Source organism: Numida meleagris, chromosome 7 (assembly GCF_002078875.1).
Source record: "Numida meleagris isolate 19003 breed g44 Domestic line chromosome 7, NumMel1.0, whole genome shotgun sequence".
NCBI lineage: Eukaryota > Metazoa > Chordata > Aves > Galliformes > Numididae > Numida > Numida meleagris.
In genome coordinates, this window is record NC_034415.1 from 29,872,856 (window position 1) to 29,888,924 (window position 16,069).

Here is a 16,069-nt window from a genome sequence, read left to right on the forward strand (position 1 = left end):
ATTAACACAAGCAGGTAAAAAAACATCTTACAGTGAATTGAGAATGCTGTCTACAGAGAAGGTAAATATATTATACACTGTATTTTGTCTGGGTCATTGGTTCTTCCTACCATGGAAATGAGAAAAGCCCTATGGCCAACACCAGGATCAATCTCCTTCCTGCATTTCCAGTTCTGCAGAGCTGTATCACCTCTTCCAGACTTAGGCTTTGGGTATCTGAAATGCGTGTAAATCTGCAGGAGACAGAGTTTATGCATGCACTGGAAATTCATTTTGGTATTAACACATCAGAATTCTTAATACTGATTGTTAGAAATAATTCAGCTTCCATTTAAGTAGATTGTATGGGAACTGCTGAGTCATGGCCTGAAGCACTGATTGAGCACCTGGAGGAAAGACCCGGTCAGCCCTGGGAGCACAGGTGAAGGCAATTCACCTGTGCAACCAGAAGGGGTGGAGCCAGGCTCCACCCCTCCTAGGCCTCATTTAAGGGTTGACTGCCCCTGAGGAAGGATCTCTTCCTGGAGATCCCTCCCTGGTGGAAGCCTTTCCCTGGGAGCCCAAAATCTTCCAATCCAGGTGAGCGCTGTGTTTTCCTTCCACCTTTTTGTAATGCTATTTCCATCACATTAGTCCTTCTGATTGCTACAGTAGATAAACAAGAAGCGATGGTTTTGGTATACAGACAAAGCAGAGGTCTTTTGAAAAATCAAGTCAGTGAACTGAGCAGAGCCATTTGCTGGCAGCCCAACGGTCAGAATCCTTAATGTGATCTGAGTAGCTTTACAAAACCTGGCTGATACAAAAGATTATAACTTTTGTGTTAGGCCTTTTTTACGTTAGTAAAAGTTGATGTTGTTCTACATTTAGTACAGCTGTATACCAATTACTTTCAAGAATACAGCAATGTAACAAGTCACAGTCCTATGTGCGTGTTTATATATATTTTCATCCTGTTTTTTTTTTGTTGTTGTTGTAGTTGTTCTTTAAGCTATCACCACCTTGTTAATTTATCAGCGTATTTATCAGTATGCTTACATTGTCTTTGAATTCCGTAGAACTAATTCTGTTCTTTTATTTCAGATGGCTCCTATGTGTCAGTTCCATCCCCTCTAGGGAAGATTAAAAGCATGACTAAAGGTATTCTCAATGACCAGGCAAAACTCAGAGCTTTGTACTCTTCTACCCAAGGTGCTTTTCAGCCTAAACATACCATGCAGGACTCGTGATTCCTGGATTTCTTTTTCTTCAGAAATGTGACGTTGTGCATGGCAGCAGCTGTATTTCCTAGAGTAGTTTCAGGAAATAATTAGTTCAGATTTTTTCTTCTCAGTGTCTGCAGACGTTCTCCACAGCATAATTCCTCTATTCATCTTATTTTAGTTTACATTAATAGATATATATATATATTGTTTGTTTGTTTATTCTGTTTTGGAGAAAAGGATGCTGTTGAAATCCACTGTAAAATGCCTGAGTGATCTTTACAAGAAAAACTCTTTCCAAAAATATATTGCGTTATTCTTAAACAACTCCGGGTAAAACATTCAGATGAATGTCCATGCTTCAAAATATTTCTCTTTCTATGGGCCTTTCAATTTTTCCTTTCAAGTATTCACTCTGGATTTAATCAAATCCTTATATCCTTTACAGAGCAGCATTTAAATGCTCCAGTGAGAAATATTCTGATGAATTATATATTAAGAAACCAAATGCATTAACAAAGTAATGATGTTTGTTAACTAAATTAAGTTGCAAAATTCAGATCCCATACGTCACCAAAAAGTAGGTCTGCAATAACATGCACTGCATTAGTGATGAGCATTAGGTATAGAGGGAAAGGAAATTATTCTCCATGTAAAGGATTTTATGCAACCATTACTTGTCACGGGTGGAATATGCTCACGGGGCAGTGTTCATCGGTGATAAGATTTAAATGCAGGAAGGAGCAAGGCAGCTGTAATGTTGCAATTATTTCTCTGTCGTTGGGGTTTATTGTGGTTATTGAAAGAAAAGGGGACGGGATTACCTGCCAACCAATTTGCAGGAGGAAAGACAGCGTTTATTGTGCAATGGCTGTGTGAAGTTAAGCACTTGCATTGTGCACTTGTAACCCTGCGTTTTACCGATCGGTCAAGTGTTTCTTTTGCAGAAAAGGCAGATGTTCTTCTTCTCCGTGCTGGCTTGCCATCGCACTTCCATCTTCAGCTCTCTGAAATAGAGTTCCATGAGATCATTGGCTCAGGTACCAGGAATAAGAAAGCCTCCATTCTAAATGTTTTATGTTCATAAGGAGTATCTTTATGCTTATTTATCTTAAAACATTTTAGGGTCTTTTGGAAAAGTATATAAGGGGCGATGCAGAAATAAAATCGTAGCAATTAAACGGTAAGCTTACCAGACTTTCTTTCTGTTTGGCTAATTACATAGTTTGAAGTATTTAAAGAAAAATTGTGATATTTCTGCCTTACTGACTTCTTTATGTAAATTCTAAGCTATCGAGCTAATACCTACTGCTCCAAATCTGATGTGGACATGTTTTGCCGTGAAGTTTCCATTCTCTGTCGACTGAATCATCCATGTGTCATCCAGTTTGTTGGAGCTTGTTTAGATGACCCAAGTCAGTTTGCTATAGTCACCCAGTACATTTCTGGAGGATCGCTCTTCTCCCTGCTTCATGAACAAAAGAGGTATTCCACATGTTCTTTGCGTGGACTTGTACAGAATTTGGAAGACTAATGCATGTGTACTGATATAAGTCCTCTCAGTTTGAGTTTAAAATAATAGTAAAAGGAACGCAACTGGGATAAGAAAATGGCTTTGACTCAGATTATTGCCTTTACAAGGGAAATTAATAGTAGTCAAACTTGATTTAGTCGTTTTATTCTATTGTATACATTTGCAATACATAGATTATATAAAGTTATTTTGTATTTAAAAATGTGTTAAAGGTTTCATAATTTTGAGATAAAAGCTACACGTGGATCATTCTTGTCTGTTTATTAACTTTCAATAATACTATATTTTTTCTTAACATATAGGACTCTTGATCTGCAGTCTAAATTAATAATTGCTGTAGATGTTGCCAAAGGTATGGAGTACCTCCACAACCTCACACAACCGATCATACACCGTGATTTGAACAGGTAAGTGTCTTTCTTTATTCTAAAAATTCAGGGAATATGAAACCTCAAAGCAACAGCAGTGGTCTGCAGTCTCACCTATGTGGTATCTCACTAAGGCGCTAGGATCTCGAAGGAAGGAAGGTGCGCTTGCATCAGTTGGACTAGATAATTGGGCATGGTTCTTTCATATTTACTGGAGGGGTTAATAGATTGAAATTGAATGACTTGACACATACTAGTCAACTTCTGTGAGTCTGTGTAACTTCTCTTTATTAATAATTTCACTGACAGATTTCTGATCGGGAACTTGTAAAATATTTATACCCTGTTTGTGTATATTAATCCTGCAAGATAAATAATTTATGCAAGGTAGTGTATCCCCCCAGTACAATTTTTTTTTAATCCAAGGCATTAATTAATTATTTTCACCAACTTTTGTTCCTCTAAAAATTAGAGACCTCATTTAAAACAGTCACTTGGCCCCTTATGGTCAATAACAGACATCCCTCCCATCTCTCTTACATGCCTGCCCTGAAAGAGGAGGAGCATTGGGTGAGCCTGCACTTGTCCCAGGATGGAGTACCATCTGGTTTACATTAACTGCCTAGCACTAATGATACTCACACATTAGGTAGATTGCAGCCCAAGTGTCAGATAACAATACCAGTGACAAAGGAGGAGAGCATCTACATGAGAGTCAGTTATCCAGAGTTCCCTCTGGAAGTGAAACTGAATTGAAAAATATTGTTTTTATGGGAACTTCTTGAGTCACACTTGCTGAACTGTAATTTTCAGTGAAGGAGGCAACTGTTAAAAAAACAGTATTTTCTTACATTTGGCCAACTGATATTCAGTGCTTGTTCAAAACAGGAAACAGCTCTCCTGAGAGGATTTCTTGTGTCGTGTCTATATCAGAAATCACTTCAACAAGCCATTCTGTGCTAACTTCTGCTTTGGAAGTAGTCTAACTTATAGGCATATATAAAGGAAAGCAACCAGACAAAGAGAGCTGGATCTGAACAGCTGTTGCACATTGTAGCTACATTAGATTGCTTGGAAACAGCTCCTTCGTGTATGCATGTGATCACTTTGACAAGAAAGCCTCTACAGAAAGAATTTTGAGAAGTGGGATAAGATGAATTACAAAGTGGGTTTTCTTCAGTGTCAGACAAATGTCTTCATTCCCTTTTAGTTCTACTACTTGTTTTAAATAACATTTCAGAAGTGTTCATTTTGTTTATATCTCAAGTGACTGGTCCTGTAGAGTGGTGCTGATAAAATTAAGAGCACTTTCCCACATCTTGCTCCAAGTTTCCATTTCCTAGTAATACTGACAGCTGCATTGAAAGATTACCTGTGAAAGACTCATTCTTTTGGGAAAAAGAGATGATTTTTTCCCCTTGCTGAGTGAAGAACTAAACTAATTGTGAGACTGTGCCTAGTTCAGAGTTCTGGTATCAAGTTACGTAGAGAAAAAAAAAAGGAAGAAATCCATTTTGTGAACATTGGCATCTTTGAGAGAATAATGTGGCAGGGCTCCTTTTTCTTGCTTCAAGTGTACTTACAGTGACAACACTATAAAGGATGTCTGTAAATTAAGAGGCTTCAAATGTAACATTTGTCCTCTACAAATGAAAGTTTTCTTGAGATTTGAATCTTAACATACAATGAGCAGAGATGGATGGATAGATACGTGTATAAAAACAGCCATGGGAGTGCAAGCCAAAGCCCACTTAACTCAGTGTTCTGACTCTGGCAGGGGCTCGTAATGACAAATTTGAGAGCCAGGCATGTATGTAATAATCCTATCTTACATTTCCTCTTAGTCCTCACAAACTTTTTGTACATGCTCCCAAGGTGCCATTTGTGAAACAAAATAGCTCTATTTGTTGTTAAAGGAAGAACCATCCCTGCAGGCAAAGAAGTTAACCAGGAGTTAACCCTTGTTAACCATTGCCAGTTACATGCCCAATTACTTCATGTAAATGTGCAGATACAGTGTTTCTGCATAGACATGATGTATGCATGATGTTTAGAAGGGTAATGACAACATGATATCTTTATCTGTGTGATCTAGACTTCATCTAAGTACGTTAGTATAAGCTGTGTTCTGCAGCTTTACTGTATCAGCTATATAAAATGTCTGTCAAAAAAAATTTTGTACGTAGCTTGAATTGACTGAATACTTTCAATTATCAAGATTATTTTAGTCTAAGAAAGCCTAAATCTGCATTTTCAAGGCCTTTGAAATGCTTTATTTTTACATTTTAAAGGATCCTTTCTGTTCTCTGTTTTTTAGTTCTAACTTTCTGAAGTATAATTCTATTTTCCAAATAGATCTTTTAAAAAAAAATTTAAAATTGAACATTTTTTCGATGAACATTGATGAATATCTACTACCCATTTTTATTCAATAAGGTTATGCTCCATAAAGCATTCAGAGCCAATGCAAAATGAAAAAGTCCATAAAAATCACTTATTTCCACGCTTCCATTAGTTAGCAGGAGATGTTAGGATAGTCAAGCTCTTAAATGCAGTTCAAACTCTCTTCTAATACATTTTGAGCTAATTACAATTCATTATCGAATGATTTGACTGCAAAGTTTTGTAGGAACCTGTTCCGGCCAATGCAGAGATGCTCCACAAGGGATAAAACATTGTTCCTGGCTAAACGTGTAAGCAATGCTTGGCTCAAGCACTGATCCAGGCAGAAGTCCTCCCCCATTTTCTGCCAGCTGAGCAGTGCCGGGGCACTCTGCAGTGCAGTCAGGTGGGGGACGCTCCTCAGCTCATGCCCTCGCCTTCAGAGCAGAGTTGGGCAGCGAGCACTTCTTTATGAAGACCCGTGCTGTCCACCCTGCTCTGTTTGCACCTGCCCTGGCGGTTTATCTTCAGAGAACCCACAAGAAACTGGTGAGCCACAGTGCCCTTCCTTGCAGCTGCTAGCTGCTCTTATCCAGGTCGTGCTTTAGCTAAGGAAACATTGCACCTCTTCATCTTAACAGCTTCAGATGTGCTCTCCACACCTGGCAGCCAGCTGCCTGCCCTCTCCTTTCCTGGTATGTCACTGTTACCTTACAGTGTTGATTTCTGATATTCAGGGATATGTCCTGAATTAAGTCAGCTTTTGATAAAGTCAGCTGTTCCTTCTTCAGTTTCTGTCTCCCAGTCTCACTGCTTCTCCTCAGTGGAGAGGAGAATATCGTCATTTGCAGCTTGTCATTTTGGAGACTTATTCTTAGTAGTAGAGATGATAAAAGCCTGGACATAATTCACTGCTTTCTTTTCGTGTTCATTAGATTTCCCACACAGACAAATACAGTTTAATTCACTGTCCTGGAAAGATGGATGCAAATACTTTTTAAAATCAGTTTGGTTATTTTGGTGTTTTGTTTTGTTTTAGTTGAGAGTTCTCGGTTTATTTACAGCCTAGCACTATAATTTCAAAATAACATTTTGTCCTTTAATAACTTAATTTCCCTTTCTGTAATGGTTTTGTGTTTTTTGCATTTCTAAGAGCTAAGATCCAGACAATGGCTGATATCTGAGTTCTTGGTGTATACAGAAAAAAATCTGTTCTTTATTTTAGTGAAAATAGTCTCACGCTGAGCATATTCCAGGGAAGAATAGTGAAATACCTGACTGTATTGAATTGTGAGGGTTTTATTTAAAAATGTGTCCTTTCACTAGAGATAAAACATACTTCTTAGTTCTGCAGGTCTTCTAATAAAAACTTAATTCTGAGTGGGAATTTTAGAGCTTTGCTATTACACAGATCAGCTGTAGACTGATTTGAACACACAACTTGCTGCCTTAGATTATTACCATTTTGCTTTCATGCTTCCGGTATAAATCATGAGCTTTAAGGTGGGCATTCAGTTCTTCAATTTTGGCCCAAGTCAGGAACACTAGCAGCTTCTAACCAAGCATCCTTTTGGCAATGGCTCTTAGCTCATCTCACGGTACCAGCTCTGGATTAAGGGCAAACAGAAACTGCTGATACTAAAACTCTGTTCAGTGAGGAAGAACTTGGCCCCAGACAAAGATTTTTCTACCTTAACCTTTCTTTCTTAAAATAATAATAACAGCTATACATCTATATATATAATTTTAACAGCAACATGGCTTCACCAACATGAAAACATTAGGGAAAAAGTCTGTTTTAGGCCCTGGTGAGCATCCAGTTTTTAATGCAAAAAATGGGTTCACTAGAATTTGCTGTGCACAAAACAACCTGTACATCAACCTGCAAAAATGACTAGCGAGAATGGCTACTTACTACCCTATTTTAATTTTCTTGTATACCAATATAATACAATAAACCTAGATTCTGCACTGCACAGCGTTAATGTCTGCTATCTGTTGTCCTCCACCTGACACCGAAGATTCCCTTCTCCTCCCCCCACTGTCTCTGACTTCACACACCTTGAACTTTCCCTGTGTCTCCTTCATAGACCCACACCCCTCCACCATTTACTTTCAGGCCCAAATGCTTTTATTTTGGAGCCAGAGTTCTTGTCTCTATCGTGGCTCAGGCCAAAAGCCCCACGCCCAAATGCCACCATCTGAGGGGCTGTTTAAGGACAGAAAAAGATCCAAACCATATGGCTCATCTTCATATCTTGTCACTGCTGCTACCCAAATAGTTCTTCAGTGAAGGATTTTTAAATAATATTTTCCACACTCCAAAGGGAGTCTCACTAAAGAGCCAAAAAGTGTATCATTGCCTCTCAGAACTGATGTCAGATCACATTTGCAAGGGTCAAAAGATAAATTTGCTGTAAGGACATCAGTGTGGTTGATGCGTAGTGCTGATAGTAGCTTGACTTTTTAGTATAAGAGCAAAAGTTGTGTTTTCAGCATGAATCCCAGACAGCCCACAGACACGATTACTGTATGAAAATCTTCATGATAATGGCACAGAAAGACCGAGAATGGAATTCTGACCCTCTTGTGTTAAGTTCTGCCAGTCGCTTCACAGGAGTTGTATTTTTTTTTTTTAACCTTAGATTTCCTCATAGCGTATAACCTTCTTTGTGAGTTCTGAAATCTAATGCAATGCACATAATGCATTAAATGAATCTGCAACATGTCTTGATGGAACAGAGAAGAAAATGAATCTTTCATGTCTCTACCCTGGGAAAGGGGTTATCCTGCCATTCTGAGAATAATTGGGAGTTCTATTTTGCTTTCCAGTTCTGGAAAAAGAAGTTCTGACAGCTATCAGCAATGGTGACATGTATCAGCTTATTACTCCTTATATTGAGTCTTACAGTGGTGAGGGATTGTAGTCACAATGATTATAGCACTTTAACAAAAAAAGAGACTATTTTAGTATCAATTTAATTTAAGCTGTAAGAGCTGAACACGGTTGGACCTAGCCTTTGAGCGACTAACCCTCATTTGATGGCTGTAACTCTGTGAAAGTTTCTGAGAGCTGGCTTAGTGAGGAAGATGAAAGAGCGGACGGCGGCCTGGTGGTAATGGGGATGGTGTCTGCAACTCCTCTTTGTTATAAAACCCCCTTAAAATCTTAAAATAGCAGTTGCCTTTCATTAAACCAACAGTGTATTAAAGGTAGAAGGGTCTTTTCATGGCTATGTTCTTTGGTAAAGGAGCATGCACTGAATACGTTTTCTCTGTCTCTTGCCCCGAAAGCAAAGAATCGTTGTGTCTGCCAGGCTGCAGAACTACTTGCTTTTGCAGTGTTGGGGTGATTACACACTTTGATTCTTTCATCTTTTTTTCCTTCCACTGCTTCATGAAGAGATTGATGCTTGGTCTCACGTTTCAAACTGTGTGTGGCCTTAACAGAGGACAATTAATTTCTGATTCTGCTGAGCTCATTATTAACCTTTTGTCAGCTCAGACCAGATTTATCTTCCCCTATTTCTCAAAACAGAGGCTCAGTAGTCTCTTTCTCGCTATCTGTGGTTTTCAAATATCCAAGTGCCGTTGAGGCAATTATGGCATTTGTGAGTTATCTCTTCTATATACTGTGGGTTATATATATTTCTTTTACTTTAGAAAAATTAGTAAGTGTAGTGCTCACTGGAGGTACCGGATTGACAAAACTGAGCCTGAGACTGCCTTCTCCTTCCAGGTATGTTCATACACTCGACACCGAGATGGGCAATTCAGCACCTTTTCATTGGAAGCACTTATGTATGCCGTGTTTGGAAAGGGTGGGAGGTCTGTTTGTTTCTCTGTTGTCTTCTCCACCAAAACTGACACCTGGGTCCTGACTAAGCATACTAGGGCTGCATTTATTCAAGGCCTACATGAGCCTTGAGCGGATGGAAGTTGAGGCAAGGGCTCAGTACGTTTTCTTTCCATTGAGGAATTGTGATAATTTTTGTTGCTACTGACAGAAGCCAAATTTGAACTGAGGCCGCAGGAAAGTCTGTAGTTCTGTATGATCCACGTGTCTGCATTCGAGAGTCTCTGGTCAGCCGTACATTTCATTGATGCCAGCTTGGGGAGGGGGGGGGGGGGTGTCTTAAAACAATTCCACATCTCAAATCACTTCAATATTTTGATAGAAAATATATATATATATGAGAGCTAAAATCAGGTTCAATATAAACAAAGTCGTGGCTACATTGTATGAACCCATTACATTTTTATGATTAAGTTTATCGTCCTGAGGTTTGGCTTCAGGTGAAGCTTGAAATTGTAGACAGTGATTTGTGGAAGTCCTGGTTGGGAAAGCTTAAATTCTATCTGTCCTAAAAACTATAGCATGATGAAGTTTGTATTCTTCACTTGACTGTTCTTGCTCATATCTACATCTCTAATATGAGGAAGTTATGCTTTTTTTTGTTGAGACCCTCAATATTACTTTCATTTTCCCTTCAGCATGTGTGCTATTGCCAACCTTTTCATTTCTTCTTTTTCATATACTTTTCACTCTCTTGAATTTACTTGGATCAGTCAACGTTTTGATAAATATCATGTCAACACTGTTGTGTCTACATTCACTTGCTTTTATGTTGTAATTTGCTCAGCCTTCCAAAAGCACTGTACAGTGACTGCTACATGAAGATCTTGATCCTCAGAGTTACTGGAAGCTTTTGACCTCGCTAAAGCTCTTTGTGAATCTTTCCCCACATTCTCAGTTCTTTGAAGATCTGTGTTTGCAATGCTAGTTCTTAAAGCCTCGCTCTTTATTGACAGCGTGCAATTGGTGTTCTGCTTCTTCGTGTGTTCTTTGCTGAAAATTAAATCAATTGGAACAGCTTCCTTCACTCAGTAAATCAATTTTCAATAGATTCTATATACATTTTTCTCAGTAAGTAACGTGCTGCCAAAGGCAAAGGATATTTTGCCTTCATAGTCATGATCCACATTATCATACCACATCTAAGATACAGTACAAGAGTATATGCCTTTCGTTAGCAAATACTTAAATAACATTTCTTTGGCAAGGATTTTGTTTTGTCCCCTTTCTTCATTCCCTGCAGATTCTCTTGAGATGAAACGGATTTGTGAATGTGGCAATCATGCACCTTCCCTGTTGATCTCAAAGGCTTCCTCTCTCATCAAGTATCTGTACAAAGCTCAATCTCCTTTTTCTTATTAAAAAAAAAAAAAAAAAAAGAGGAAAAAAGCACAGGTGTCCAAGTAAGGAGATGTTATTCCACCTCTTCTCGGGTTGCTAACTTCTATGACAATTCTTGTCCCTGCTGTAATGTATATTTGTGTTCTGTGACAGTATCAAGGTGGTCTGAAAAACAAGTGAATGTTTGCGTAAAGCCTCAGGATTTTGTTTTTCTGCCAGAAAGAATGGTATTGACCAAATTTCTGCCTATTTCTGAGCTGCCTCGAAAAGTGCAGCTGATCCCGAAGCTGCAGATCCATCAGGATGGGACTGGTGCAGTTCTGCAGGGTATGAGGGACTCCTTGTGCAGGACTGACCCGGCTCAGGGCTGTGCGCAGGGTTTTGTTTGCAGCTGTGGCTCTGTGTGCATCTCTCTCCTAAACCTCCCACATTTAATGACATTTTAATTCCCCTTGGGCCTGTGAATCCTTCCCTGCTGATGAGAATGCCACAAACACCTTTTAAATAGCCATAATTCATGCTGCATATGAAATAACTGCCTCAGTGTTATTGATTTTACAACATTGTGACATCCTTGAGTTGATCTTTCCAAATTGAGATAAACGTCATGTTTTGTTTGGAACGTGCACTGAGTTCCTTCTTCACTGGGCTGCTGGCAGCGCTTCATCTTGATCGAGTGTAGAGACAAACAGAGCAACAATCAAAGCTTCGGTTTCATTGATTCCTCTATTTGTTCTTCACAAGTTTGCCTTCTGCTTTCTATTTTGTGTGCATGCTACAAAGCCTCTTGCAGAAAGCTGGGATCCAGGCGGCTTTTTTCAAAGCTTGATGGAAATCTCACATCTCCAGGCATCATTCTGCCATAGTACTGAGTTTTGATTCATTGGTGCTGTTCTGTAAAATTGAATCTACTATGAATGGATTCTACTTAGCCCTCTTGGAGAACCTAGAAACACAAGTCAGCTTTCCTATGTGGCCCAAGCTATAGCCGTGCTCTTGAGGTGAGAAGGAGCCTTCCTGTTCTCTGCAGTCACTCTGAGGAGATGCAGCCTTCCTTCCTTCCCTGTGACTGCTATATGATGGGCACAGTCGGGTCGGGAATGGGCAACAGGGAGAGGGGATGCCAGAAAGGAGACAGTGTCCTCCTGGGGCTGGATATGAACCTCTTACAGACTGCAGGAAAGCACAGACCTGACTTGGGAACACTTTAGACATGCCTGCCCCCAGGGGTAGACAGGCGTGACTTTGTCTTGCACTGAAGTGAGGAATACCTGTAATGCTGTGCTTGAGTAAAGCACTGTGCTGGGCAGAGTGTGCTGAACACAGCATCACACAATGTGTATGCAGCCCCAGAGCTAGCCAGGCTCCCGCATGGAAATAACAACAGTGTGCTCACCCAGGCAGATGCTGTGGGAGAGCAGGCTGTGAGGCATGTACCAAGGGCTGTCCTTCGTGGGCTTCCTGCATGACTCTACCAGCGCCTTCCTGGGTCCACAACACCCTCTGCCCTGAGCCCTGAAAGCAGCTGAGAAAGCCTCCGCAGCTCAAACCTCCTGTCAGCATTTTGGAAATACATTTATGTCCGTGGTACACCAATCTTATGGGGTTATGTTTCTAAAAATGGAAGAGGCAGCAGGGTATCACGGCAAAGATTTAAACGAGGATGAACTGTGTTGAACTGTTAAGTCTGTGTTTCTACACCTGAGTACACACCACACCTCTGAGAGGCACCGAAACTTCGATTTGCAGGAAACTTGTTGGAACTCCTGCTATTGGCTCCTATGTTTTACTTGTCCAGCTTTCTCTTCTACATACAGCCTGGCAGCATGCAACTCAGAAACGTTGCTCGGGGAATAGGAGGGCAGCAGAGAAATGTTTTTAATTGTTTTGAAAGCCTGACTCTCTACTGTGAAGGCTGTTCTGCTCGTGTATATGCTTTTGCAGTGAAAAAGTCAATATTACAAGAAAGGTAATTTGGTCACTGATGAAATCAATATGTATATGGCTCACATCAGAAGACTGTACGGAGTAATATCCTCTGAAATCAATGCCCATGGCAGGATATGCCCATTTATAACTTCACACTGATATTACAGCGATCCAGTTCGAGGATAAGAATAAAGGATCTCAGAAGCTGTAAATACAGAGAAGTGAATCAGATCACCTTTTGTCTACCTAGATAATGCCTTTACTTGAAAACAGTTAGCCCTTGTTTTTCACAGTGTATTGACCTCAGACTATGGCTTTCCAAACTATTGTATCTTGCAGTTCAATTTCTTTTCTAAGAGACCCTCAGTTGAGAGTGTCATGTTGAACAAGATGTGAATCTGAAATGATCCTAAAGCCTGGAAAAAAAAAGTTAGATTTAAAACAGCCTGTTTCTGCAAATTCAGGAGTGAAAGGACGTTGTTTTTCTCAGCTGGGAGGTATTGTCAAACACCATATGTAGTGGAAATGCTAAGTCATGACCTGAAGCAGTGATGGAGCACCTGGTGGGAAGGCAGGGCCAACCCAGGGGAGCTCAGCTGCATGCAATGACCTGAGTGATGGAAGGGGTGGAGCCAGGATCCACCCCCTCCCAGACCTCATTTGAGGGTTGGCAGGGGAGGGTTAGGTTTTCTCCCTGGAGATCCTTGTATACCTGAGGCCTTCTGAAGGTAAGCAGCTTCTTTCCCTTATTTCTGTGACCACTACTTTAGCATCTGAGGGAATCCTCACTCACTGTAGCCTGGGATCTTGCTGCTCTGCTGTCACTATTGCACTTTCCAAGGTGTTAACACCATACTTTGTCCCTTTTCATCCTGCTCTGCAAGCAAGACTGAAAAAATATCATTTTAGTCACCAGTCAGTTTAGGACAGAGATATTATGTGTGTCTACAAGCCCAGTCAACTGCTGCTAGAACTAACCATGTCAGAGAATGTATAATGTAGGCTGTAAGTTTGGTTGACCATTGCCTATATTTCACCTGGAATACCACTACATATTCAAGACTTCAAGGATCAGATGATACATCGATCTTTTCTTAGCTTATCTTTGCTTAAATTTTTACGTGCCCTACATCTATTGACTTCTACTGATTGGCCTCCTCGCCTTCCCTTGGATAATCATAGGGCTTTTATTCTTCTAATGTGAAGTAGGTGCCTTCCAAAAAGGCTATTTAGTGTTCCATGTCTTTTTAGACAAACTTTTCCTTTCTCCTCCTGGTGTCTCCTAGCTCACCGTAGGTTTTTAGCCACTATAAAATCTGAGTCCTATCTGAGGTTGCATGGTGTGGTGAGTGTAACTTATATTCTGAGCTCCTTAGTGACCACAAGTTCTTTATATTAAATAAATGTTGTGTTTGTGTTCCGCTTTCCAAATCATAAGCAGTTCCATCAGACACAGTGGGCATGAGTCAAACCAGGAGTTTTCCCAAGGGAGAGTCCTGTAGTCCAGGTGGATGGCAATGTGCAATCACTGCAGTCCTAAACACGCAGCTGTCTTTTATTATTCCATTACCACAGTTCTCTTACATAGCATATCTGAAACAGAATTGCACTGAGACTCTGTCCTTCTGAAGGCATCCCCTCAGTTCTGAGAAAGAATTCTGTGCAGGCAGTAGCTGGGCATTTCCAGCCTGCAGAACGAGCAGAGAACACGATCTCTTTGTTGCTCGTTAGCTGCCTTATGGAAAAGTGCTCGTTTGTGCCACACAGCTGTGAAATGATGATTATTTTTTTTTACAGCCAGTTCTGAGCACAAGCAGCTGAAAGTAGTTCTTATATGGGGAGGGAGTGCATCTGTTCTGATAACTGTGTGCTGTCAAAGGTGTTGATGTTGTAGTAAAATGGCACATCATTTCATATGCTGAATATAATGTGAAGAGGAGCAGGAAATAAATGCATTTGAATGGCATTTATGGATCAGTATAATCCTGTAAGTGTATAGACAATGAATATAGGTGTTTACTCAGTACTTGGCGGTGATTGAATTCCCTTAACAAGTTTGTTGCATAAAGAGATGCTCATGTGCTGTGAGATAAAAGGGAGGTAAAAGAATTGGACACTTAAAAAAAAATAAAAAATAAAAATGAAAGGAGACGTATGCTTGACAAAGCTAGCGGTTTAATTCCACAGCATGTTGACGAGCACAAGCAACAAACAAAACTGTCTGAAGCTGTAGTGCTGTCTGTGTAAGCTAGCAGGGCCGGCAGGAGGAAAATGCTGGTTACTCCAGAGCTGCCTGTGCTTTGTTAGTGCTCTTTACTCAATACTTCTTACTGTTGACAAAGAAAACATAATTTGAATTATCTGTCCAGAATGAGCCTGTACATTTAAGCTAGAATAGGTATTAACAAAGGTTGTGGTTGGTCCCCACGCGGAGATCCGCAAGGAAGGGGAATTGGGAGGCGATGTGATGTGCCTGCAAATGGAGCCCTGCATCCCCCTCTAGTGACCGCTCTGCACACAAACCTTGGTCCGGCCGGCGTGGCTCCCTCTAAACTTCTTCCTTTCAGAGGAGTTGTGCAGGTTTTCTTTACTTTCAGTCATGCATGGAGTTTATTAAAATTACGCCTAGGAATGACTAGAATTTCCCCTTCGACTTTTTAGTTGAAGAATGCAGGCTTCTAGGATTCACTGTAATTTATTACACGGGCCAGCACAAAACAAATTTGGACTGGAACAATTCAATCAGATTATTTGGCTGCTTACAGGGAGCAGGAAACTGCGTTTTTCACACACAGTGCATTAAGAAATGTCTGCTCTCCATCCTAATTCAGAAAAAAAAAAAACAAGTGTTGAAATATTGAAACATTCCCATATTATCTGGCTTTGTTTTCCTACCTGCCCAAGTAAATGAGTTTATTTTCAAGACCTCAAGGTTTAGTTTTCCCTGGGATGTTAACCTGGTCTCTATGTGCTATTAATTTCCTGCAGATGTCTCCATCCCTCTGTCCTGTTGTTAATCATTCTAACATACATATGCATCTTATAGGTAAATTGAGTAGGTAATAACAGAAAAATCAGCAAGAACTCATTTAGCTTCTAGTTATGGTTGTGCTGTTGTTGTCTTGTTCTTAGGCAAATGTGTTGACTTAGGTTTTGAGACAATGACACAAAACCTTTGTAGTATCTATTGACCTGCTATCCTCTTTTGTAAGATTGCACAAGACAGTGTATGTGTTCTGCACGAGCCTTTAATACTTTCTGGCTGCAAGCAGTTAGAGGAATTTAGTTTTGGAGGTCACTGTGGTTACATGTCTGCTGCAGACTTACTATGAGTTTCAGACTTATTGCATGTGCAAGGTGCGTGTAACAGTGCAGGCTGAAAGCCTTCCAGAAAGGTCCACATTTTAGTCATGTAGGCTGTGCTATAATCACATAGAAGGCTGTGCCAGTAGTCAAA

At 40.2% G+C, this 16,069-nt stretch overlaps 1 protein-coding gene across 1 annotated transcript in view; it reads left to right on the forward strand.

Moving 5' to 3' along the window:
• The window catches only part of LOC110402683 (serine/threonine-protein kinase TNNI3K), a 59,711-nt gene that overhangs the window by 20,805 nt on the left and 22,837 nt on the right, over positions 1 to 16,069 (forward strand). Inside the window, exons 13-17 of the mRNA XM_021405042.1 lie at positions 1,084 to 1,140; positions 2,150 to 2,242; positions 2,328 to 2,385; positions 2,493 to 2,687; positions 3,039 to 3,143. Of these exons, the coding sequence (XP_021260717.1) occupies positions 1,084 to 1,140; positions 2,150 to 2,242; positions 2,328 to 2,385; positions 2,493 to 2,687; positions 3,039 to 3,143 (508 nt within the window). The remainder of the gene's footprint in view (positions 1 to 1,083; positions 1,141 to 2,149; positions 2,243 to 2,327; positions 2,386 to 2,492; positions 2,688 to 3,038; positions 3,144 to 16,069) is intronic.